The sequence below is a fragment of the Bombus vosnesenskii genome, unplaced genomic scaffold, assembly GCF_011952255.1.
Source record: "Bombus vosnesenskii isolate JDL3184/JDL3185 unplaced genomic scaffold, Bvos_JDL3184-5_v1.1 scf7180000013351, whole genome shotgun sequence".
In the NCBI taxonomy this organism is placed as follows: Eukaryota; Metazoa; Arthropoda; class Insecta; order Hymenoptera; family Apidae; genus Bombus; species Bombus vosnesenskii.
In genome coordinates this window covers 1,870,623-1,898,166 of record NW_022882987.1, presented here as the reverse complement: position 1 = coordinate 1,898,166, position 27,544 = coordinate 1,870,623, and the positions used below count along the sequence as shown (strand labels likewise).

The 27,544-nt window shown below is 44.1% G+C and overlaps 1 protein-coding gene across 4 annotated transcripts in view; it reads right to left on the bottom strand.

Moving 5' to 3' along the window:
• LOC117236609 (homeobox protein homothorax) overlaps positions 1-27,544 on the bottom strand; it is a 503,579-nt gene that overhangs the window by 423,213 nt on the left and 52,822 nt on the right. For all 4 annotated transcript variants that reach the window (XM_033499701.1, XM_033499700.1, XM_033499704.1 and 1 more), the window contains exons 5-6: positions 22,891-22,941; positions 13,559-13,750 (exon numbers count right to left, since the gene is read on the bottom strand). In XM_033499701.1, coding sequence (XP_033355592.1) covers positions 13,559-13,750; positions 22,891-22,941 — 243 coding nt within the window. The remainder of the gene's footprint in view (positions 1-13,558; positions 13,751-22,890; positions 22,942-27,544) is intronic.

Sequence of the window (27,544 nt, the reverse complement as noted above, 5' to 3'; positions counted from 1 at the left end):
TCCTCCACGGATCCCGCCAGGATCCCACGGAGATGCACCGAGAGAATTTGCATACAAGATCTTCTGGCATCTTCCCCTTCTCCTCCTTCTACCGAGTCTTCTCTTCTGAACAGTCTCTACTCCGTCCTCTTTGCTCCAAGGGTAGAAGATGCAGTATCCTTTTCGTCGTCGCCGTCGCTGTCGCGACCCGCTTCCCGCTATTCCCGCTTCGGCTCTTTCGGTTTCACCTCTCCTTTTCATCCTCTCGATCGAGAAACTCGTCCCTTCGAATGCGACTCGCGGGTAACTTTGTATATACGCCGCTTTCTGTGAGGGCAGAACCTCGCGGTCGAAAAGGGATTCAGTAGGGAACAATGGGCGAGACCGTCCATTCGAATTCAAGGTAAGCGACGACCTTGGGGACTAAAGAATTTAGAAGAGTTTAAATCTTAAGACGCGTGGTTGATGAAATTTGGAAATTTTTCACGCGTATTCGGAAGATACCGTACAGTGATTTTAAACGTAGAAAATATGTCAAGCGCGTCTATCAAGTTGTGGAAGATGAAATTAATTACTAAATCACTTGATCCTTAAAGAAGCTAGCAGCAACATTTACGAAGCGTAACTACGAAGTATGTATAATTTCTATCAGACGTGTTTTACACGGAGAACCCGAAGTGTGACAATTTGTACTTGTTCATTCACCACCTTCTAAGCCTGACTTGCCACGAATCACGAGCTAGGAACATGACACATAAATGAAGCCAAGACGCATATCTAAGTGACAGATTCGTACATTAGTCAAAATTTCGCCTATCAGTCAACGACGAAACATTTCAAATTCGAATGTCATTTTATATGTCTTGGTCCATTCGTCAACAATATGTAGAGTCGGTCCAATTTCCCGGAAGTGGCTGGCGACCACAGCGAACAAAAGTCGGCGAGCCGTAATCCCGTAGGAAAACTCATTCGATCCGGTAACCCCGAAGAATTTGACGCGGGTCTCCCGCTCCACGGAGCTTCCCCTTCGGAGTTAATCCGAGCCATATACGCGAGCGATTACCGTTAATTATATTTTCCTGGCCTCTCACCAGCACGCAGGCCTGTGTTTGCGCGTACCCGCTACTCATCCCTCGTCCTCGTCTGCGAGCACGTGGCGTGGCGCTCGTGTGCGTGCGTGTTTTCGCTATGGAACGTGGGGTGGCCCCTACGAACTGCGTGGGAAGGGTGTGCACGAACTCCCGTGCTTGGTCTCCCTCGTCGTCGACGACGAGACTCCCGTGTGCCTCCCTTACCGTTAATACAGGCTACGTCGAGCGAAGGGCAGGTTTAAATTGGCACCAATTACCAGCAAAACACCCTCCGCGCACTTTCCACCCCCATCTACTTCCCCCCTCCCCCCCCCCTCTCTCTCTCTCTGTTCTCCCTGAAGCGTTGACGCCCGCTGTGCGTGGCATCCGCTCCACGAAACCACCCTCCAGAAAAGAAAGTCCACCCCTAAGTGGCGCAACGATATTACATTATGAAAATATACATCCCCAGCTGACGTAGCTAGTCGCCCCGACGATGTTATTATCGGCTGCCTCGCAGTTTTGCACCACGACCACGAGTTTTGGAAAGACAAGGTTAGAAAGACAAGGTTGGAAAGACGAGGTCCTCTGTTCTTCCGCGTTAGGGAAGTTTAAGTGGAAACTGGTGCGAGTGGTTGATGTTACTGGTGCGATATAATTGTATATACAGTACTGTGGATAAGCTGTTTGAACACCTGATGCAATTCAATCAAAATTATATTGTATTATGAGTTATATATTGTATTATTATTGTTATATATTACGTTAGATTTTCGTAATATTTTTAAAGTTACGTTGGGAGTTACGTTTCTCTGTTGTTGGAGCCTTACCTGATATTAATGTCGCTTTACAATAAAAAAGGAGAATTTTAATATGGCGTAAATGAAAATGTAAACGATTTATTAGATCTGAAGATGTAAATGTTTAAAAAGTCGCTGACAAGTTGCGAATTTTAATATCTTCGATAGTTGGAAGATTTGAAAAAGGATAAAAGAACACACGCTTAGCTTCAAAAAAATAAATGAAAAGATTTCAGTGATACGAAACCAATCGACAATGAATTGAATTTTATAACTGCTTTTCTATGTTTTTAAATGTTTATGGTTGATAGTGCATATATTACGATGGACATTTGTTCGTTAATTATAGAGACGTTTAATTGGGGACAGTTTCGATATTCGACGGAATATATTACGTCACTATCTATGACTACGATTATCGATTCGTTGTATAGAATCAATTAGAAACACCATTTCATAATAATCATGTAATCCGGATAACTATTAGAATCTCGAAAACCAGTCTCGAAAGCCTAAAACACCAATGTAATGGTGTTCTTTACGAAATCTTTATATATACAAAAATTATCGAGGAAGGAGCCAAAACATTCGTCACCAAAAATCGTCTACACACGATTCGTGTATAAACTCGAGTCACAGACGAATAACATAACGTAAACTCACAGACAAAATTGAGTTGAAACTACCGTCACGAGCAAATTACCGCGGATTTATCTATCTTAGGTAAGAGGCACGTGTACACAGAAATTGCTTAACGTCTCGATAGGGAATTTTCCACGAGATGAGAAGATTTACGAGTGACATCACATGACGTCTTTACCTATTCGTACACGCGTGTCGTTGACGAAGAAGACGATGTTACATGATGACATCAAAACGTATGTTTACTATACGTATAGTTTGGCATGTTTACTAGTATAGACAGTCGGTTCTAATGTCACGTAACGCAATTGATCCGTTTACTCGTTATACTTATCGCGAGCATGGGTCTGAAATAAGCGTGTGATGATTACACATCTTTAGGAAGGTTTCTATGGTCGCGTGGGTGTGGGAACGCGGCTCTCCGGACGTTTGTATCGCGCGGTTTTGCGGCGATCCAAGCGGATTTTCCTTTGTGGCTGGTGCGGTCGGGATGCGAGGAAAAAACGACGACGCGGCCATCAGCAGCCTCGCTTTCGTTCAGGATTTATGAATATTACCTCGTGAGCACGTTCCTTATTACGTACTTGGGTTGAACAGACAGGTAGACATTGATGGCGGGATAAAATTTTTGTTAACGAAATTGGGGTGTTCTCTGTTGTATTATTCAATTTTTGTATTTTTCTATCAAATGAGCATGTAATTTTCAAAAGTTACTTATGAAAGTATATCTAAGTGAAACTATGAATGTTCTATTAATAGAATTTGAAATTCGAGGGTAGATAGTATTATCTTCTTCATAAATTTTTTGTAAATTTCCAAAATTCAGTAATACGTAATTGCAGAAAACAAACTACAGAACGTCTAGTTTCCATGATATTATAGAAGATACAGCATCAACTTTCGGAAACTATTTCTGTCCCTTCAATGGTGATGAAAAATTTTCGATATATTCTCGTGGATAAGACACGTGGTGAAAAATTGTAAAGTAGAATAAAAAAGTAAATAGCAATCTAGTGTTCTTAATTAATCGTTTTTAATTAAATATTCCAATAGAAGTAAATATTCCAACAGTATATTTAAAGTATTTTATTAAAGTGTAATTCAGGAATCAACCTTAAAGTTTAAGAAATAGTTCGGCATGAAAAAAAAAGAAACGAGGTCTAAGAAACGGAGTTATGTGGCATGCACCATAGCTGCTTCGGGAATATTTTGAATAATCGTCGGTCTCGGCACATATATCGTTGTGAAAAATTGCTTAAGTGGTAGGTGCCAAGTGATGTGTATACGTGTAGTGTTGCGTATCACGGATGAGAAATGAGCATCATGGCTTTCATACCCAGGACGACGCAACGTTGTAACTTAATTAATATGCAAACGGGAATATATGTATTATACATTTTAGATTCATCCCTCATTCTACTCATAATGAGAATATTATCAACTGACCCATTGACAAAGACATTATTTCGATTTTTCTTCGTTCATACGTACTTGTATACTTCACTTCTACTATAAAAGTCAATTAAGTGTTTCTCCCCATTATTAACGCACTCGATCTTCTTTTGGAAGAATGAACGCTGCTTTGATTGTATCGTCAATTAAAGATTGTACGTGACTTCAATCTAAACCATTAAAACAGTCAATCGACTAGTGAAATTGCTCGAATAATTACGAGTATCAGTGTGTATCCAAGAACAAAATTTTCCCATGGTAGAAATTATATAATTATCTTTAATACTTTTCTTAAGGAAAAAGATGAATAATCGCGTTAAAAAGAAAAATGCTTAATTACCGACTGTCCAAATCGAGCAGTTACATCGAAAGAGATTCAGGCAATATGGTAGGTACACGATAAAATTTAATCTGAACTCTTCCGAGAGCCTCATAGCGGCGCTAATTTCTCCACGGTCGCAATTGGAACGATGGCGACTGGTCAAACGGGTCCGATAAACAGCGACCAAAGAATGGCACTGTTCTCGCGATATAATCGCTGGCTGTCCTCGCGATTATTGTCGGGGGACGGGTGTGCCGGACCGTCTTGTATCGCGTTACAACGCTACACGTACCGGTACGCGCATCATCTCGCAAAAGGGAAAGAAGAAGATCCGTACGACAACCGGGCAAAAGTCTGGAGAACGCGAGGATGTCGAAGAGCGAGCAAGAAAGAGCGAGGACAGACGAAAGGCGAGGGGAGGGAGAAGGAAAGGATAATTTATTATGCTGTCAGTATGTCGCTCACAATGACCGCCTCCTCGATTTTAGTGACATGGCGATTATCGTCGCAACCGATCTCAGCCGATCATCGTTAGCATGAATAACGTGACAATGGTAATCCCTTTCGTGAAAGTGCTAACGGCCATATACGTGCCGCGACACCAGATGTCGCTATGAGAATGTAGAAGAGATCGTTGTTGCGAACCCCGACGAAGAAGAAGAAGAAGAAGAAGAATATGGAGGAGGAGAAGAGGAGGAGAAGGCGCGAGGACATTCACCACGAAGCACGAACGGGCCTCGACACGTGGCGCGTATATACGCGTTCGTCACTCGATGAAACGCTTCTAAAAATATTTAGCGGCGGGACGAGCACCGAGAAAAAATGAGGAAAACAAGAGGACCGGAGGGTTCGGTTTTAATTTGGCTAGTGGAACGCAAAGTTTCGCGACGCGACGCGAGTATCGTCCACGTGATTGCCATTCTGCATCCCTTCCGGAAAGATCAAACGTGTCTTAGATGATGTCATAATCTTTGGTCTAATATTAAAAAAGGCTTTGTTAAATCTTTCGTTCTTCGCGAATGGTATCGTAAATCATTCGATTTTCGAAATGTCAAAGTGCTCGTTTAAATTACTTTTTTGACATATAACAGGCAGAAAAATTATATGTTTGTAGCTCCTGAATAATTTGTGAGCGAATGAGTTAAAACATTTTCTATAGACACAAAATTAATTGTACGCTTTGTCATTTGTTTCGATCTAATTTAATCTATCAACTATGACAACTGATGCCATAAATATTAACGCGTTAAACCCCGCGATAATCATCCTGAAAACAATTCTAAATATTATTTTACCACCACAAGAGACGAATTATCGCAATTCGTCGTAAGAGAGGTATTCTTTGGGGGCGAGTGACTATCGGGGATATAAAGGTACGATCAAGGGAGCGAAGAAGACTTCTTACGCGTTACGTTCGCCGAGGTAAGAATCTGTCCGTCCCTCTTGGTTCCCCGGGGGCGGCGAAATATTCTCGAAGCAGTTTCCAAGGGTTGATCGCAGCGTGGATCGCGAAGGGTAGGTTAGGAGGCCGTTCCTCTCGCCACGGAAGAGGCCAGCCTCGAAACGGGGGTGGGTTTTCGGGGGATGGAAAGTGGCCCTGTTACAAGTTTTACTGCAGTTTTGCGGCTCGGAACAGCGAGCGCGTAACGGCAGGCAATTGAATTTAAATATTCAATTATGCGATGTGTAAATGAAATAGAAGTCTTATGCAAATCGCTACACGCGCCGAGGGTTGTTGCAAATTTAAAGGGTTAAATATTTATTAGCGGAGGGTTAACCGAGATTTATGGCCAAGCTTCTGCTAATATTCCCTCGTCGCGTCCGGTGTGTGTCGTTCCTCCAGGGAATATCGTCCACGTTGTTCCTCTCTGCAGCCTCGTCTTCGCAATTTGATGATCGATATTCTCCCGCTCTCTCGAAAACGATCCACATCGTCCTTGAGCCAAAATCGAGGCGAATCCAGCGAAATCTTTACCACGCCGAACGCGTTTCCCTGACTCATGTCTTAATTAATTCCCACGATCCCGATGGACGAGTTTATCGTTTCAGGAATCGTTCCAGGAATCGTCTCTATCCTCGCGATTCGTCGTGTATTCGCCATTATTGTCACACGTCGAGAGGACGAAGACGTCTTCCCTTACGCTCAAGCGTTCGACGATGAGTCGAGGGAATTTAATTAAGCCGATCGCAATTACACAACCAACGACGACTATGAGCATGACGAAGACGACGACGATGACGACGACATAGACGACGAGGAACAGCGACGATCGGAGCGCGTTATTCAACATAGTACGATGACGACGCACAGCCGTGCGTTGACGCTTTAATTAAAAAAGACACGAAGGTGTTCTGCATGCACAGGGATAGGAGCTGGAGGCTTCGTTTTTTTTATCTCGAGCGAAGATCTCATTGGTATCGGTGTTTTTTTTCTTAATGGAAATTACCAGGCAAGTGAATGTATTGTTCATCTCTCGTAATTCATTCATATTCTTTTTCTTTTTTTAACTCAACAAAAGGCTAACATTTATTTATAATGAAAATACGTTGATTGAGACAATAGTTTAAACAAGTTTATCATTATCGGTAATATATTATCGCTATGTAATGCTAGTCGTATACAATTGTTCGGGTGAGTCCGCCTTCTTTTTATTTTCTCGTCGCTTCTTCTTTTTCCTTCATCTCTTTTCTTTTCGATACTACGCCCGATCCCTCTCCGTACCAAATCTCATCCAATCGTTCCTTAAGCCTACGTTTAGGTAAAAGATGTAATCGTAAACACACATACATGCACAATGTCCGTCGATGTGTACAAGAGAGAGAAAGAGAGCGTCTCTCCCGACGCGCGTCAATAATTATGTACCGTCGGTTAATCGAAACAGCGTGTACACGTGTGTCTTCTCTTTGCCGCTGAGTATACGTGTATGATCTACGTGTGCAAGTGTGCCGCGTATGTCTCTCCCTATAGTTGTGACTGCTTGTGTGTCCGTGTGTGCGCGCGCGTGCGTGTCGTGTGACCCTCTAAGTGTCCGTATGCATTTCGTAAACTCATTCAACTACTCACGCGCGTATACATATGTGACTTTGCACGGTGAAAGAGTAAAGTCTCGTCTCGACTAAACGTTAACAATCGCACGAAACAAGATACGAAACGAACAAAATCTAAAAACGAAGAACGAAGTACGTACAATGTTATTCGACGAAAGAAAAGAATAAGAATAAAAGAAGAAATATATAAAAGGCGACATCCTCGACAAACGATAGTTTTTCACTTGATAGAAGGAGGAATCGATCGAACAGCGATTGCTCGCCTCCTCTCGCCTTTACGAGAGCTTCCTCAATGTTCGTCGAGGCCAGCCTCGCCCGCCCAAAAATAATAAGTGTACAGAGCACGTGAGACGCAAGCCATACCGACCGAACATCTCCGTGAAACGATTCGACCACGATCGCAGAGAGATCCATGCATTATCGCGAAATTGAAAACATTAGATCGGTGGAAGAGCTCGTTCTATCGATGCACTAAACTGATATACGCGTTAGATTGTAATACGATACATCTTCGTAACAACTGATCCCTAACTGTCAGTCTCTCGTTATACCTTAAGTAGGAAACTGTCGCAATGAATAACAAATGTGACAATTTATCAACAATTTATTCGAATAAAATGAACTTTTCCACCGAAATCATATTAAAATCGAAGGAAAAACAACAAACGTGGCTCGCGATCTTCAATCAGGAAATGAATCGTGTACAAATAAAAACAAGTAGATTCGTCCCGATTTGTCCCTCGTGTCACAGCATCGACTGTCAAGCGATCGTGGTCAATCGACACATGCTTCATTCGCGTCGAAGCCATTAGTTAGTAAGATTTTGATTAATGATAATTAAGTACACAGTCTGAGCGCACGCGTGAGCGCCTGCCCTGCACCTATGGCACTATGTATTCACATCAGTTTTATCATCACCTATGCGTGGTTCATCTCGTGAACGCGCTCGAGAAGACGCTCCGCGTGTGACGTGGATCCGGTCGTTCGTTCGATAAGCGTAAATTGGAGCAAATCTGTTTTTGCGTAAACTTCTAATAATCGTAGTAAGTACAGAACTTTTCGATCAAGTTCTATGTGTCGAGAACAATAGTACGAAAAGAAATTATTAAAGAAGACAAAGGAAGAATATCACGTAAATATCGCGATGCAACGATCAATTATATATTCTCTATCTTCTACTATAAAGTTGCGGTAATCAAAAAATATACAAATTCCAACGATTCTCAACTGGAAGACGCAACAAACGAGAATTGAATAATCACAAAAATAGGCGTAAAAAAATGTACAAATCCGCGCGCTGAACAAAAAAAAAAAAAAAAATGAACAAACGAGACTTATAATAGGAAAACGCAGCTTATCCTCCAGAGCGAAATATGTAAAAATTGAGCGTCGTTATGGATACATACAATGTAATGATCGAATAGAAAACACGTCGGAGAACACCGGTAGCGCGGTTCTCCATTTCTTCAGCCCGGTCTTTTCAAACATGGCAACTTCCATCGCGCTGTCTGTGTTCCGTTCGACACTCCACCGTGTGTCGTTTCCCAGGATCCATAGCGTTATTTTCTTTCAGGGGGAGAAAGAAAGAAAAGCCGAGAGACCCGTGTTCGAGGTCTCTCGACCCTAGGTTCGGCACTCGTAACTAGGGTTCCGACCGACTGGTGCCGGAGCCCACCTTCCAACCTCCGTACACACCCTTGCATTTGTCTTTCTTTTTTTTAATCGTTGCATAATATATGTTTATTATTGAAATCTTTCGTCATTATATTTTTGTTTCGTCATATTTTTTCGTCTTTTGGTTCTTGCATTTCGTCATTCATTTCAGATCCTAATTTGGGGTTGGTCATGTAAAAGGAGCAAAGGGAGAACATTGAAACACGAGGAGCCTTGGAGAACGTTCCTCCCTCGTCTGGTGCCCTGCGCCCTGTACCCTATTTCCGCGTTACGTACCTACCGTCAGTGATCAACGTTTGTTCCCCATAGACTCTACTCTATATGTATATACACTATATACTTGCATGGTAATTGTGTATATATTTCCCTCTGATAGTAAATGTGTATCGTCGCGTATACCAGTAGATCATGTACCTGGCAGCGTACACCCGCGAGACGATTTGGTTCAAATGTTCGCGTGTGTCCGCTTGTATAAGTCTCTCGTGTGCTCCTGTGATTCATAACGATCGTGTTCTGTGTATTAGTCTATAGATGTGTGTATGTATGTATTCGTATAAGTGAGTGTCAGCGAATCGCATATGTATCGGTTCGCGTGTAGAAAATGCTAATTTCCAGGGTCAAGGAGCTCTCGAGGCTCGTTTTCTACGACGGGCACCAGCTGAAGGGCTCCTTCGGCTCCTTCTGCCTCTTGCTTCTCTCGATACCCCTTCCTATCAGTGTATATGCAGAAAGTTTCATCGTTTTGTTGTTTTTTTTTTATTGTTCTTTATTATTATTTCTCTTTTTTGTTTTATTTTTACTGCAGCATAAATCAAGGGTTATTAAGTACGGGGATTGGGGGTGGACCTCGCGCGCCCTGCCGGCCAGGACTTGTACCTCACACAACTCCCTAGTTACGAGTACCGAGACCTAGTGTTCTGGTGATGATAGTTCGATCGCGTACGACTTCTGGACATCTCGCTCAGTTCTCTGCTCTCGTCGCTGTTTTGCACGCGCTTTACCGTGGGTGTCTCCGTTTTTGTTCTCTTTCGATCGCGTGCACCTCCGAGATCGAGTCTCGATTTTTCCGTAGATCGTTACGACACCCTGCTTAATATACCCTTGATAGATTCCTAGACTACCACATTGTTAAATTTATAATTTAAAATGATCGAGTTTCGTATCCATTCAGTGTTCAGAGATATAGGAATATGCTTGCTGAAGATCTATCGATGTACTTTAAGCAGGGTGAAATCGTCGAGACCGCTCTATCGCTGTACAATTAACAACGCTATTCCTTCGTGTCCTTTTTTCAATCAGATCAACGTCAGTTACGCTTGTTCCGCCCGGTAACCATTAATCGAAAGCTACTAATAAGTTAAAAACTATTTTACGTCTACCACCGCTGAACGAGCGTTCCCATTCTCACCTTTTTCTCTAGCACTCGCTCTCATTCGCACTCTCATCGTTTCCACTCTCCGTTGCACACGTACTTCATTCTTAAATTAGAAATAACTTGAACAAGTTTTCCCGTTTAAAAATAGACACAAAATTCATTTTGTTACGCGTTATAAGCCTTACATCCTATTACGTATATTCTGATCACGATTAATAGTTCGGTTCAGCAATGAATTCGCATCGCTCACGCCCCGACGCGATGTCCACGAACGACCGTCTCGTCGTTTTCACTCGTCCTCTCTTTCATATTCTCCTCTCTTTCGCGCTTGTTTCTGATCTATTTTCTTCTTTTCTCGCTCGTTTTCTTTTTTCTTCTACCCAAACACGATACTATGGTCCACGACACGCGCGACCTTCCACATGCCCACGAGCCAGGACCATTCAGAAAGCAGACGCCGCGTAGACGATATAACGCCTGTCATAAACACGCCTACCGCTCGCGATACTATCGATCGCGCGATCCGCGACGCTGAGCGCGTTTCCCCGGCTCTGGAGTATCCAAACGGGGAACAATCGAGGGGGACAAACGAAAGAAGACAAAACTAGAGCAAGAAGAACGATTTAGGGTTCCCCGGTTTCGACAGACACGCGCGATCTGCTGCTCTCGTTCACCGCGTTCAGAGAACGGGAGATATTGTCAGTCGTTTAAAATAAATTCAATATATCGATGTTCGAATCGAGTTATGTCCTAAAATAAGAAAAACGAATTAAAATAATCTTCCATATCGAAAGTGTAAAAAGTTGCAAGTCAACTATCGTAAATATTATTAGTTCGAGTGACTAAAAGAAACGCTATAGGTGGCAACGAATCGCGCGAAACCTAAGAAACGACCTACCTAAACGACTATCGCTCTCGTTCGTGTGCCCCTCGAATGCCTGATCCTCGCCTAACGACCTTCTCTAGCACATCGAGTCGCCGTACGCGGCCGTTTCTTCACTATAATGCCCGTGTTTGTTCACGAAATTCCGTGCACTGTGCCGCACCGCTACAGACCTTTCGTTTTTGGAGAACAGAAGGAAAAAGGGGGTAGAGAAAGACAAAAAGAGAAAGGGTGGACGCGTCAGTCGTTTCTTCGGCGGAGCACGTGGCGCGTGTACCACGTGCTACCACGACGATGCTCAAGACCGAAACCAAGGAAGGAAGAAGAAGAAGAAGAAGAAGAAGAAGAAGAAGAAGAAGAAGACGAAGAAGAAGAAGCATAAGCGCCTGAGAACAACAGGTTCGAAACGTAGAATTGATTGCATGAGGTCCCGTTCGGCTATAATAGCTCATCGTGACTGGTTGGACCTCGAAACGGCGGTCTCGGAGAGACGAGGACATCTCCGGACGTGTTTTGAAAGCGGAACACTAGCCGAAAATCGATGTCATCGGACGGCTGGTGTCTCTGACTCGGGACGAATTTAGAAGCGTTCTTCCTCGCTTAGCACGTCGCGATCTTACGTAATCGACCGTAAGAGCGAACTTGCCCGAACTTTGGCTGACACATGGTATTTCCGTATAGAACCATTTGTGGAGAAATTCCTGCGATAAATTTCATTGCACCGTCTGTAGCTTCTAGACGAAGGAGGTAGAGTGGAATCTTTGAGATCCAGTGGTTTCCTTTAGCGACCTGAATCAACGCGAGGAAGCCCTCGAAGGAAGAATTCGGAGAATGTTTTGAGACCGTGTGTAAAATTATGTACATACGATGTGAACTGAACGGTTTTTCTCTACGGATTGAGCAACGTTTAACAGAGAGAAAGACAGAAAGGTAGTGACAGAGTGGAAGAGAACGGAAGTAAAAGAGAGAAAAAAAACGGAACGTGAATGAACTCAAAAGCCAGCCAAGTGCCAAACAGAATAACACTCGTCCTTTGCTTGGAGCAGTACGAGACACTCGCTAGCAACGTACTGGAAATTCCGACAAGTAGCGCCAGTCCAACAATTCGCGACCTATCGTGTGCGTTACCGTAACCTAACGACCCGTACGTGACACCCCTGCAACCCTCGATTTTTTTCATCGTCGAAACTTGGTTCGTAAGATTTGGACGAAGAAACGAAGTACAAGAGGAAAGTCGAAGAAGAAGAAAAAGAAGAACTGGAAGAAGAAGAAAAAGAAGAGGAAAGAGAAAGCGTTACGAGCAGAACGTGTCTAGGTACACATCTTTCTTCGAGCGGCTCGCGTGGTTCATTCGGATGGCACTTCTGCCCAGACGTGTACACACGTGACCTCGAGCCACGAGGACGAATCAAGAGGGCGCCGTGCGCGTTCGCGGTGGTTCCCGCTACGGTCAGTCGCGATCGAACCATCCTGAGGCATGGGTTACCAGCGATCTCATCAAATTTCTCATTTCAAAAGACTAAGACGCGACGGGATATAACCACGAAGCTGATCGCAAGATAGAAAGAACGTTCGAACTCCTTTAATTTTCACAGCTGACAAAGAGGAAGTAAATCTCGAAGAAAGATTGTCACCAGAGGGGAGTACGAATGACCGAAACGTCTAGATGACGAAGAATAGCCAGACAGCGTATAAATTGGATAAAGGATCGTAAGAAGAAGAAAAAGAAGAAGATGGAGAAGAAAAAAAAGAAGTAGTAATAGTAGTAGAGGTTGAAACAGAATAACGCGCAATGACGATAGAATTGGAAAAAGACTTAATAGAAGAGGGTAACAGAGGGATAGAAAGAGAAAAGGTCTCGCGGTATCGACACGGAAGTCGCGTCGTCTATTACGAGCACGGATAAACGGCCGAGCTGATGCTGTGGTAGGCGGCGAGGGCGGCGTGCGCGTGCGCAGGGGGCGCGGATGCGGCTGCGTGCGGCGAGGTGGCCATCGCGGATGCCGCCGCGGCTGCCATCATCATCTGTTGGTGCGTACGCTTTAGGGAGTTGGGAGTTGTGGCGGCGCTACTTGGGGTAATAGCAGTAGTAGTGGTGGTGTTCGACTGCGGCGCAGGGTGGTGGTTTTGGCTTTGGTTTTGGCTCAGTTGCAAGGGGGTGGTAGTGGCGGTACTGCCGATACCGGCGTGATTATTATTATTGTTATTATTATTCTGGCTCTGGTGGTGGTGGTGGTGATGGTGGTGGTGGTGATGGTGGGGGGTGATCGCGTCGTGCGGATAATAAGACGTTGACGATGGTGAGGTACTCACGACGTCCGGCGTGCTCGCTCCGTCTGTGTGACTGGTGCTGTCAGCGGTGCTCCTTGGTCCGCCACCGTCCAGACCGTTCCCGATCTCCGGCGGTTTCGAGCTCTCCCTATCGTCGATCACTAGGTCGATCGGCATCTTTCCTTTTAAGCAGCTGATGTACCGGTGGCAGAAATTGTCGCATAGTTCATGGACCTACGATTGCATAAAGAAAGAACGAATTGAATTAAACATTGGACATCTTTGATGGACGTTTGAATGTCACGTAATATAGATATTCGAAATGGTACAAACGAGTCTTGACCTATTCTAGGAACCGTCGAGACGAGTTATTTAAACCGAGACTTTCACTTTCTCTCTCTCTCTCTCTCTCTCGTCTCTTCGATTAATTCCGTAATTTCAATATTCTTATAACCGCTATAAACATCGGCTAAATTGGCAATGATTTCGTTTGGTCGAATCGGAATGGACCCACGATCATATGGGCTTCGGGTAAAACGTTCACCCGGTATTTTCACCATCGAAGCCACGGTTCCGAAAGGGCCGCGCGCGGGATGGCGAGGCCGATACGAACGCTGGTATCGATACACAAAGATGGAGGAGGCCGGCGAAGAGCTCGTTGCATCTCGAGGCCGTGGAAGCGGTCCGGCAGCGAGCAACGAGACCCGTTGTATCGTCGATAGCGAGTCGAAGCGAGAGGGAGCGAGGAGGTCTGACCGGTGTCCAGTCGACCAGAATGTTATGTATGCAAATGAGGTCTGACAGGCCTATAGGATACCCGGTCCTCCAGCGTCCTCCTCACGGTTCATCCTCCTCCCGCTCCCCTTTCCCTACCCCCCGGTCCTTGGACCGACTTCGCCTCTGCCTGGTCGCTCGATTCGGTTTAGAAAAAATGTATTATATAAGCAAAAGCAAATAAAAACGCTTATCTTGTTATATGTAAATCGACAGGGAGGAGGAACGGAGAGAAGCCAGGCGCATTACGAGGCGGCGTGTCTTCTCTCGTTGCAAGCGCGTACACGCGCTTTCTTCCTGGCCTCTCTCTTCTCTCTTCTCTTCTCTTCTCTTCTTTTCCCTTCTCGACGGACTTCTCCAACAGGCTCTGCCTGGCTGCCTCTCGGCAACCTATCCACCTAGTAGATACTTATACGACGTTCTTCTTATTAGGCATTTATATGTAATAGAGAAGACGGCCATCTTTGCCGTAGGCGGCACCGTCCAATGGTGGAAGGCCGTGGCCGACACCGACCACCGTAGACAATGCACGCGTTTATCATGCGTTAAACGTATGCGAGAGAACGCTTGATCGGACGCGAAACCGATCCGCAGTCGATCCTCTTTTCATAGATCGTACCATACCGTATGTTGTCACGTTTAGTACGTTACATAGTACGGTATTTTATACTTCTTGCTCCGAGATTCTTTTCCTCTTTTTTCCTCCATTCTGTAATGCTTCTTCATGAAGAACATCGAAGATCGACAAAGACGGCCGCGTTGGCTATACGTATATACACTGGGTCAGCGAGATCGTGGTTCTCATGGTGGCGCGCACGAGGTTCTCCAGAATTTTCTTCCAAGTACCAACTATGCTACGGAGCACGGTAACACAATGCCTCCTCGAGATGACTAGACTCTCTTTAACGCGGGACCAAAAGGGCGGCGAGGGGGGCGGTGGAGAGAGAGCTCGAAGGACAGCAGCTATAATGCTGGACTGGTTAGAATTTGATCCGCCGGGAGTCGAGTCGAACCGGCCGACAATGCTCACCGAAGAAAAGAAACGGGGTTCCGTCTTTCCTTCTCTCTTTTTCTCTCTTTCTCTCCTCCCCGGGACGGATCGCCGAAAGGAGCCACGGCCTGAACGCTGAGAAGCGTTCACCTACACCGTACGCCTTTCTCTGTGTACGTGGCGAGCACAGAACACGGTTATCGAGCCATTTTTTACCGCTCGTACACGAGCTCGGAACACACCCCGACCCCATCACTGAGCAAAAATCGTTTTTCGAACTTGGCATCGCGTGAAACTCGAATCTCCCGTCTCTATAATCGCTTTTAACCGCTCTAACTTCCGGCCCAAAAGAGACCGTGCCGCGGATAGTTTGTATCGGCTCGCGTGAGTGGATGCTCGAAGTTGATACCGTACTCCGCGTTCACCAAAAACCTCTCCAGTATTCGGCTCATGATCTAGAACATGATACGATGCATCGCGGACACGAATTTTTGCCATCTATCGGTCCTCTGAATCGCGTCACCCTATACCGCAGACGATCGGTCCAACCGGCACTGACACAGGATCCAACGGATCCTCTACGACATTGACCGCTCTCGACTTTTATTAGAAACGGCGTGACCATTTTCTGCTCCGATTTCTTGTCACGAGTAAAAGGGCCTGGTGATCTGCCTGCGGGTTTTTTTAAATATCTATCACAGGTATAACAGGTGATATGTCGAGAAATTTACATCCCCACTCATGAATACTAGATTACTTACAAGAAATTATTAAAATCATTAAAGATTGCTATCTCAGATAAATTATACGTTCCACGAGTTCCCCATTTAATTTCACTGCAAATTTCTTTAATGAATTTTACCTCGGAGATTGTGAGGATAACATATAATTGTTAATTTATTATTCCTCTACTTCTCTAGCAAACGGTTTCTGCCAATTTTCATCGTACTGTGGTGTACGATTGTACGTGTTGGTGTATGTAGTGACGAGACGGGTTAATGCTTAGTGTAGTCAATGTATTTAAAATTATTTGTAGTGCAGAGTTAGTCGTCGTTCGCTCAGTGTTATACACGGTAATCAGTACGTTAGCTCGATATTAATCGCTATAAGATTGCTCGATACTAACTCACTGATTGTGATACTAACTCACTTGATCGTGTTCGTTTATTTATATTAGTGGGGGGAGTACCAGAAAGTTTAAATTCGACTTCGGTTGACGGTTGCGTGTAGCGGCCATATTGTCTTGCCCGGAGTTTGTTTATTATTACATTTCGTATATCAAAACGGTGTTAAGACTCCGAGGCAAAACAACAACATGAGTCATCCTCGATTCGAATCGTCTTATGACCATGTGTCGCTATAGTACATTTCGGAACCATATTTTGCTCAGGTACAAGGTTCAATCGTTTCTGTGATAGACCGCATCCAATTTCGTGTTTTATACAAGACCAGCAAGTGTTTCGATGCTAGTGAACAAAGATGTACGTAAAGAAGAAAACCAAATAGAAACCCCCTTAAAAAAATGTTCAAATTTAACTAGAAGATTCGAGAACTACCATGACATAATGATAAATATTCAAATTTGAGGCTTCGGACGATTCTTCTGCCGTTCCACTTACAATATCATATCCTTTCACCGCTCGCACTGCCGCATGGTTGACACAGTATCCCCCTGTCCTAAAGCCAAGGATATGCTAGGAAGCGCAGCACTTCTTTGGTATCTAATTCATCCAAGCGGGTACTAGCTTCTCGGATTTTCTGATACGGCGAACGGTTCGCGGTGGTAGAAGAACATGGCACGGAAAATATCGAGTGTCTCAAAGGATCGCCATTTCCTTCTCTCCTCGTCAACTTTCTGGTTCCATCGAAGAAGGTGAAAGCTCTTCTCCTCTTCGTCCTATCGATGGAATTATCCGGCGAAGCGCGGTGGTATTTAATTTCTGCGATGAACCGCGGGCGTAAACTTTCACGTGCCACTCCGAGGCCGAAATAAAAGCCAAGAATAGGAATAAAAAGAGAGAGCGTATACACTTGCAAACAGCGAGGGGTATCGCTTTCATCGCGTCCCCGCGAACGCTTCTCGTGTTCCTCCGTAAGGTACATGCGACACCGGAGGCAACGCCATTACCGGAAGGTGGCTCTCCTCTGCGCGTGTAGAAGAAACGCCACAGAAGGAGACGAAAAATCGAGGCTGGTTCGCGATGACCGAGCACGATACCAGCTACAGCGACAACGTCGCCTGTAACTCGAGATTATTCCCATTTTATGGCCGATTTAACAAGTTGCGAGCGGATAGGGGTGTCGATTCGATGGCTCGCCAGTTGTCCAAACCGCCGGATTTCGTCCCTATTGCGCGTCAGAGATTTTTCCGTCAACATTCTATCTTCCTCGTTATCGTTACATAAATACATAAAAATAAAGATCGTAACACGTACCTACGTCCAAGGATATAAACAGTAAATAAACAGAAAGAAGCTTGGAGTAAACGCGCTATTCCGTAAACCCACGTGATATTTTCAAAATTATATTACGATCGACTAAGTAATACTTCTAAGAACTAAAATTGCATTTGTTAGATTATCTAGGGAAAGAAGAAAATTCCCTTGCTTACGGGTGTTCACGCTCAGATAGATCCCCGTGAGTTTCCGTTTGAGAGAGTTCAACCAGTCCGCGGTGACCGTCGATGTTCCGGCTGAAAAGGGACAGCGACAGCGAGAAGAAGCGTGTCGCCGACGAACGGAGAGCAGCGGGCCCTCCATTCGAAACGAGTTCTCGATTCAAAGACTTCTTAAACGGCCCGTTGTCCCTTCTTCCTTTCTCTGCCTCCTTTCTCCTCCCCTTGAATCGTGCGAGGGGAGGTTCCGCACGAGGCGACATTATACCATCGCGACGTGCCCTCTCCGCCCCCAAGAACTTCGCGTACCCCCAGCCTCCCCCTCGTTCCTCCTTTCATTCGACCCCCGAAATTACTCGAGAATTTACGTAAACGAAGAAACGAACGAGCAAGTGTCTCTCCCTCTTTGTACTCTCTCTCCTTGTACCTCATCCCTTTCTGTCGACGGCCTCTCGGAAAGGCAAACGGCTCGAAGAATGGAACGGATCCGGGGTACGCGCAGGAACACAGCGAGGAAAGGAGGGAAAGAAAGAAAGAAGAGGAGGAAAAAAAGAAAGAAAGAAGGAAAGAGGAGCGCAGAGCGAACCCCATTTACGGCACAATGGGTTCCTTTGAAGCCGAAGGTAATGAAGGTTTCGGGGTGTCTGTCTCAGTTCCTCTACCGTGCCCCGATTCACAACCTGACCACCCCTTACGGCACGCACGATACCTATATACCGGGTGTACGCCTACGAACGACTCGTACTATGCGTTCCATTCGGCTATAGATGACATCTTGGTCCTGGCGAACGGAAGGAGTGGGGAGTCATTCTGGTTTTCGAACGTTTAATTCGCGAACAGTGTTCGCCAACACATTCGCTAATGGAGACGCATCTCATATCAGGGACCGTCTTGTGGAACAGATATATCATAGATATTATTATTTAACCTCTCTTTTTGTAGTCAAAACCTTGCAGTCCATGTTAAAGAAGATTGAATACTTATAGTCTGCGCTTTTAAAAAGTTATTTTCAATTTTCACAGTTTTTTGCCCCAATTTTAATTTTACAACCGACTCTATTAATTTCGAAATAAACAATTGAGATCCAGATAGGTGAATCCTTTTTAAGGGCCACGGCTACGCTATTCTTCACGATCGAAAAGGCGCTGAAATGGAGGCAGAGGGTAACAGCCTACGGAGCAACCCGGATGTCCTGGCCGTCGAGATGTCCACGAAAACACATAACCCGAACAACAGAGAAAGGAGGCACGCGGATGTCCCTACAGGACTAGGTATAACTTAGAACCAGTTTCTAAGGTAGGGCAGCTGGAGGAGAGGGTTGTGTCCGCGTGTTGCGCCGGTATGAATCCCGGTTGGTATGCACGGTGCGCCATAATACCCCATAAGAAATTTACCGCTCTCTAACCGGTGATAGCGTGTATATACGGTGGTGTGTGCCACGAGTATACAGGTCCAAGGGAGAAGAACGAACGACGAAGACGAACGGAGGAAAATATGGTAGCTGAACGAAGACGACGAACTAGGCTGCAACTCAAGGAAAGATCGATGTGGAAAGAGAGGTCGACTCGCGATGGAGGGAGGCAGAGAGATTGTATAGAGCGAACAAGAAAGTTGAACGAAACGAAAGAAAGAGCAATAAAGAAGAAGAAACCTTCCTTCCACGCACCGGGCCCCTGCAAAACGTAATTATGCTAATACGCGATTGGCTCGAAAATGTTAAATGCACGAAGCGCAGCACCGCGGGCTACCATGCTTCTCCCTATTGGTCAAACATCCTCGTCCCTCTCGATACACCTCTTCCTCTCTCGTCTCGTTTCTCTCTTCATCTATCACTTTCTCGTCCTCTGTCTGTCGTTCGCTGCTCGGAGCTCCAGATATTTATGGAATCTTCTTGATCGCGCGTTCGCTGCATTCCGCTTTGCTCGCTCGCTCCGCGTCCTCCATGTCCCGGCTCGGCTCGTCCCCGGAGGACTCCGGGGACCAAGAACGTTTCAATCTTCATTACCGTCGATGCCAGTGCGGCGCACACCGTGCCAAATTGCGGCCAGGTTTTGTCGCGGCTTTTCGAGACCCGCCCCGATATCGCGACCGACAATCTCGCTGAAATAAATCCACCGGTTGGCGTATTGGAATCGTAGGAGCCTGGACTTGTGGGAGGAAAAAGCTACGATCGGGATCGAATATCGGTTTGGCGTCTTGATCCTGGTGAGACGGTTTCTTATCTCTTAGCGGTCTTCCATTGGAGGATGACTGTACGCCGATTTCTTGCAACTCCGATCTGTACTTTCGACGTTCCAGTATCGATATCGATTGATATCTTTCGTGGGAGTGTACGTGTAATTCTTTCGATGTATAAAAATTGACGAAACTAGAGAAATGTTACTGTTCTTCCAATTTCTAGAGTCCAGTTTTCTAGTCGTCTTGTTAATACAGTGGGAAGATGCGGAAGTTATTTACGTTTGAGCGGATAGAACGCAACAGAACCTGAACGTTTATGTTACAATTCGTATATACATATTTATTTCTTTTAGTTTTAATCTCGCCTATCGTCCAGTTGGCTATATTTCCAGTCTTCTTAACGCATCTTTCTTATCATCCTTTTTGCCAAGACTTCTTAAATAAACGAACGACGATAGTGATTACGATTTTGCATGTAACGGACCAGGCACGACCATCAGAATTTCTTTGCACGAGTAATCGACGTGCATAAGAAAAAGTACCTACTCAGGATGCTTAAAGAAGAAAGAGAGGAAGAAGGGTTGGCCCGCGTGTACTCCAGGCCAACGTGGATTCGCCGGTAGGTAGCCCCGGCCTTTATAATAATGTAATCGCGGCAAATGAGGAAAATTGGTATAAAATTGCAGGATCGACCGGTCGATCCAGGCGGGCCTGTCGAGAGGGAGCAACATACACGAGGGGCGCATCGAGACGGCCTGGTCTCCCTTGGCCAATGGCTGCCGCCACGTCAGCTGCCATTTCGATGGAAATGCGATGGATGTCCGCTATTTCGTATGATAAAATATCGGCGCAAAAACGGCGTAGCCAGGCCGAACGGGGCCCGCCCCGGTATTCTGCGGCCACGCAAACAGCTCCTCCTGAAAACTTGCACTCTCTTTCCTTCTCCCTTTCTCTTTTCTGTTGCGTACACCGGCTTTACCGGTCGAACGGTTATCAATCGTTAGCGGGGGAAAAACGGGCCGAAACATGCCGGCCTTCTAATGCAATATTTATTTACCCTGGTCCCGAAGTAACAACGCGAGAACGCACGCGGAATATTAACCGGCTGCCCGGTTCAATTAATCCCAACGCTGTTCCTCTCGTGTCGTCGATTGAACCGTGACACGAACCAACCTGCAACTTTTTCGACGTCCGCTGGGACCGATCGCGGCCGCGGTATCTTCCGACCCTGTCTTAATTAGAATTCGGGGAAAATCGAAAGTTGCTGCCGATAGAATCTTTAATCGTAATACCTGTACTAGCTTTACAAAGCAATGTCGTTGTGGATTATCGAAGACTTGTGAATGAGTTTCGTTTAATTATGTCACTCGTTATGGACCGTCGATATTTTATGCGTCTATAATATTTATAAACTATTTCAACTAATTTAATTATCCAATAATCCTTTGTACGATTGCAGGATTTAAAACTGACGTAATAAAAATTGTCTCGTCTACATTCGTTTTCAACACCATGACTAAAAGAGGTTCTGATTAATGCAAAGCTCGATGAATAATTTAATCACTCGATCTTAGTAATTAATATTTATATTTATATTTTACTAACTACCTTTCGTATTAAGAATGAATATGCTAATACATGTCCTCTATGTTCGGCTTCTCGGTATAACACAGTTCGTACCATTTTATACGATCTAATACGAGACATGTACTCCGATTTACAGGTTTCCGGTTTACGAGAGGGGCAAGGGAAAAAATCACGATCTCGGTGGAGAAAGATGGCCGTTCCAATGCAAACAACTTGGAGCGTGCACCGTGTTCGTACGTCTAGCGGCCATTGGACAGCTAAATGACGCCACTTACGGCTGGAACTCGGCCCGAGCCGAGCAAACCGCCAAGGTGTGCACCATAGCTGACCGACGACCGAGGACGGGTGGTGCCGAGCTTTCACTACAATTACGGAAAATTGCGCTCCGCCCGTAACAGTTGTTTTTCAAGCGTTACGAACGGCTTATCTACCGCGACACCCGGTAATCCCCGACAATTGGAGCGGACGAGAGAACACGCCGCTCGCTGACGTTCGCTAGTACGCTTGAAAGTTCACCTAAACGCGTCAACCTCGCGCTTACTCTACAGTTTTACCTACTTGTTCAGTTGTTAATGGAACTATACCCTTTGGTTTATGCTAGTCATCGTTACACTTATATTGTAGGCCGTAGAGTATGAAGACAACATGATAAATCATATTTTTATAAAATTTATAAGTATATACTTTCACACAATTTCGAAATGAATTGTCTTTCGCATCCTCCTCTTTTCTGAAACCTGAGGAGCTTCTACATGTAGTAGTTGTAAAATACTTCCTTTCAAACGATAAGTAATATAAAATTTAGAGAATTGAGAAACGTGGACGTGGAAGGTGTTTTTATGCGGTTCTTTATCGAGAATGAATACCGTTTTGTTTCAAGAAATGTCCATCAACTATTGTTAATGTATCTAACAATTAAAGGATTAGAAACATACGGGAATGATAAAACGATAATAAAGTAATCTATGAAAAAGGTAAAACTAATTAAGATTTAGAAACTTGATAGCACAAAGTAGGAAATTTCATACGTTACGATATTATTATATCTATTATTACACTACTAGGTATATTACTAAGTATATTATTTTTTAATCGATCTTAACTAATTTATGAAGCTATATAAAATGTTGTAAGAAATATAACTACATCAGACAAAAAATCATAATTCTTTCCAACATTTTATATAGCCTTGGAAATGGGAAGAAAACGTGGAATCTGAAAAGTGCTCACCTTTTCGAGCTCGAGGAGGTGAAACCGGAGGACCTGGATCGCCTGTACCATCTGAAACAAGAAAATAAAAGGAACCGAATAAAATTTGTTCGCCAGAGGCTGTGCACCGGATCGACACAAAGGAGTAAAAGGGAATCGAACCAAAGGGAAGGTGGAATACGAAGCTTCGACGATCTCACAGAATCCACAATCAAAGATTTCGAGACTGGCGTATCGCGAGCGATTCCATTTATTTCCCTCGTACATGGAAAGCTCCGCGGACTATCGGTCGATTCACTCCGCGAGGATTAACGGGAATTAATTATTATTGCATCTGCACGCCGCTAATTGCGTCCCCGAAATTCCGTGTGCTCCATCGAGCGATCGATACGCATCGGGCATAGATGGTACCGGTTCAACGACCGTGTATGTCGATATCGTGTATGTAACGACGTGCAGACCTCTCGAGTAAGAAGAAACACAGCGAAGAGAGACCATTAGAAGATCTTCGTACACGATTTCTTGCTTCGCCTACGTATATAAGTATTAAGATACTTGCTGATATTTAGTACGAATTCAATTTTTCCCATTGGTTTTATTTTCTATCTATTTTGCGATAAATCTGTTACTTTATCCGCATCGCATCCGCATCTCTTAATTCCTATTTACTCTTTTTATATAATAACACCGTATCCCTTTCGATAAATTTAATTCTATTAACCGAATGTGTATATCGGTCAACAAGCTCGATGACGAAATCGATATTTTTCATGATTCTATAACAGCCTTGAACCGAGTGAGTCATCGCCAACAGTTATTACTTGTAATAACTAGTTTATCAATTATTATTCTTTATCTTATCTTTTTGCCTTTGTCTTCCATCTGTTTCGTTCGTCACGTCTTGTTTGTATTAAATGTGCCAAAATATGTATTTAGCATGTTCTCCGTTAATAAATATTTACGATATTTAAATATTTACGCGTAACTAGTTAAATACGTGTTTAACTCTTAGAACTTGTCGCAGCTTATCAATAAAAGGTAATAAATATATATATATATATATTTATTACCTATATATATATATATATTTATTATATATTATATATTATATATATATGTATATATATATATATATTTAGACGCCTTAATACTGACCAGCTTACTTCTTCCCTCTTCTCCTTTTTCTCCTTTTCCACCCTCTTCCTCTGGATAATTGCTAAAAATAACGATATCTCGTAATTTTCTCTCGGCACGATTTCACGTTGCTCGATCGTCGTCGTGCCTTCGCTATCAGGTCCGCGCGAATGGACTGTGCTCATCGCGGGCAGTTTCTTCTCCGACTAACCTTCCACTCTTCCTTCTTTATTTCTTCGAATCGGCATCGGCCGTGTATATATAAATACGCGTTTTTCTAAAGCGACACACGGTCACGCTTCTCCGAGGGCGTTTCGTATCGAACGTGTGCATTGTGCATACTCGAGGTACGACCATCGGCATAATTTTCCGATACGGCGTTACGTTTAAAGCCACCTCGAAGCCCTCTCCGGATCCACGTCCCCTCCTGTCCCTCTTTTACCGACCACTTGGCGACCGATCGAACGAGGAAACGGGGTGTCCTCCCTCTTCTCCGCTCAGCTCAGGAGCGGCGATTCAATTAGGCAAAGCGGCAATCTTAATTGTTAATTAACATTATATTTATGCAATTATGGCCCATTATGATTCCGCGCGGCCGATAACGAAGCGGCCGCGATGAGTGCTCCCTCAGATAGTGACTGCTTCGAGAGCTACCTTACCTCTTTCTTCTTCGCCATCCTTCTCGACGCACCTTCGTCGTCTCCACCTTCTTCCTACCGGCCCTTTCGGTACCGCCACCGATCAACGAGATCCACAGGACGCACGTGTGCCTCTCGATGCGAGTCCTCGCGATACCGACAATCCGCAATTAGCTTTTAATGGAGTGGAGGTGGTCAACCTCGAGGAGAGTCTTTGCAATCGTAGGTGAAGGTTTTTGAAAGAGGTGCCGTAAGGAAGGCGGTTTGGAGAAATTATTGTATCGGAGAGAGCTCGCTTTGATACGAATCTTCCGATGAAAGTACGGATTTTACAGCAGAAGATTGGTAATAGATGTTGTTTTGTGGGACGATATAGAGTTTAGAAAAAGAAATTAGTATGGAGAAATTATATACTAGTCAATATAATTAGAGAATTGTTAGCATGGATGATTTTATCGTATCAACTAAATGAACAGAGGGAAAGAAGAAACTCTATAGACTTGAGTAATACGCTATTCGAATGACATTGCGTTAAAGACGGTATTTAAAACAGTTGTAAAAGAGAAAAAAAATGTTCGGATGTAACGAATGTCTAAATAATCCGCTAATTATTTTGAGCAATATACACACGTACTTTTATGCAGAAGTTGGCCTCATTCAATATAATAGAAAGGATTCAGCCGGTTAGTAATATTGACTCATATAATGAAATAATTAATTTTTTTCGAAATTTCACAGAAAAGTGTAGATACGATATAAAATAATACCTTACATTTATTTATATAATCTACTATTTCTTACTAATCTGGTTATCTAATTTATTTGTGGATATCCTCGAGGAGCTTGAAGGCAGATAACCACCCTAATACAAGTTTTATCTTTATATAACGAGAATAAATCCTAATGGAAATTTGTTTAAGCGTTTTAGAAATGAAAGCTTTCCCCATGAGATTCCCGAGCGTAAGTAAGACAAAAATTTGGCGCGGTACACGAAGGAATTTTTATAATGGAGGTAGCACACTTTACTAACTTCCGTGACGAGAGCCTCGTATCGGAGCTTTCTGCGAGATAATAAAGAAGAAGAGGCCACAATGAAAGGACGTCGTCAACGCGTCTCTCGATGCGATAACACCGATTCGTCGAATAATAAAGAACCTCCGATTGGATGCCGACAGTCGGATAACGAAGTGAAAAGTGGCCACGGTTACGAGTCCCGTAAATATCACACCGAACCAGCGCATTGGGTTATAAAATCGAGGTCCAGTTCGCTAAAACGGCGCGTTAAAGCGAGAATCACAGCAGATCGGATCGACATAATTAAATGCATGATCTTAGTGTCTTGTTCGCGTTTACTATCTCTTGTTTTCTTCCCCGTCGAAGGAGAGTAAACCAAGCGAGGGAAAACCGATGATCATCGAGGCGCTCGTTATTCGCAATTACCGAGCCACGTAATTGGAAATGAAGGGTTAATTGATGCATGTTCGAACGTAGTAAACCGTTATTAGAATATCGTCGCGACTGGATTTTGTCGCGCCCTAAGCTTTTGCTTATCAAGATGCAAGCAGATTGTACATGATAATAAACGATGAGGAGTTTTTTTATCGTTTAAAATCTTTTTTGACGTATTTTATCTATGAAGGTTTAATAATTTTCGTAGCATCTGTCAAATGTTTAGCATGCGCTAAAATCTATCGTGTATTCATAGGTATGAGGTAAAATTCACGCTGTCTCTTTTTTACAAGCGTATGAGTTATTACTTTTTTGATGAAATAATGATTAAAAATTGAATTGGAGAAAATGATTAAAAACCATCATTCTTCCACTTTTTAACTTATGTAATTAATTGCAGGTTATCGCTTCTAAGCAGCTTAAACAGGAGACAAACAGAAAGAATAATTATTTCGTAGGTACAAATTTCGTCCTACTATGCAACAAACATTATGGATTTCAATAAACACGATAATTTCTAGCCACATATCTGATTAATACAATCAAGGAAGTCGCAATATTTCAGCTCCATATATCTCTACATTCTCTACTAAACTAGCGCACTTCATATTCTGCCCAGTAAACTCACATCGCATATCTCATCCCTTCTATCAACCTCGCATTATTACCGACACGCAACAGAATTTTTAAATCAACGTAATTCCTTAATTTCCCACCACTAGTTGAATGAAGAAGAAAATCGCGAGAGGAAGGAAAATCTGTGATCGAGAATCGAATCTCAAACGGTTTGCAACGACTGGACGTTCGTCGACGAGGAACAAGCGAAGGGCGTCGAAGAAGGCGAGGTGAAAAAAGACGCGCAGGCACGCCGCAGCAAACAGAATGCGCTTCAAGAGAAAAAGAGAAGATGGTATCGCGGTGGTAACGAACGGACGCGCAACACTCGCAGGGGCTGCGAGTGCTCGAGTTGACGAGATGGTGCGAGGCGAGCAGTCGATTCGCTGCGACGCGTTCCTCCGCTCTCTGTCCGCGCGCGCACAATGTGTCCTCTATATCCGAGCTGCGGTTTTGTTGCTTCTCGACCAGCGAAAGCAGCACCCGCTGCCTCGTTCCTCGCCGCACGTTTCGTTATCTGCTCCGGCCAGCTCGATGTTCTCGCGCGTTTCTCTCGCCTCGATCGAACGCCATCGCAAATATGTGTAGCGTATATATGTACGATGATCCTGTGTATGAATTCGAGAATTATCGAAACGAATGCCAGATGCATCGAAGTTTTCTTGAACTTCCTCTGAAAGCACAATATCATCTCTATGCTCTTATAGACTACATATCACTTTTGGCTCACTGTGATTCGATCGTTTATGATTTGAGCTCTAAATGGAATAAGAGAATACGTTTTCTAACAATTTCACGTTTGACACGTTGAGTATAAACAATATTACGTTTTAAATTGT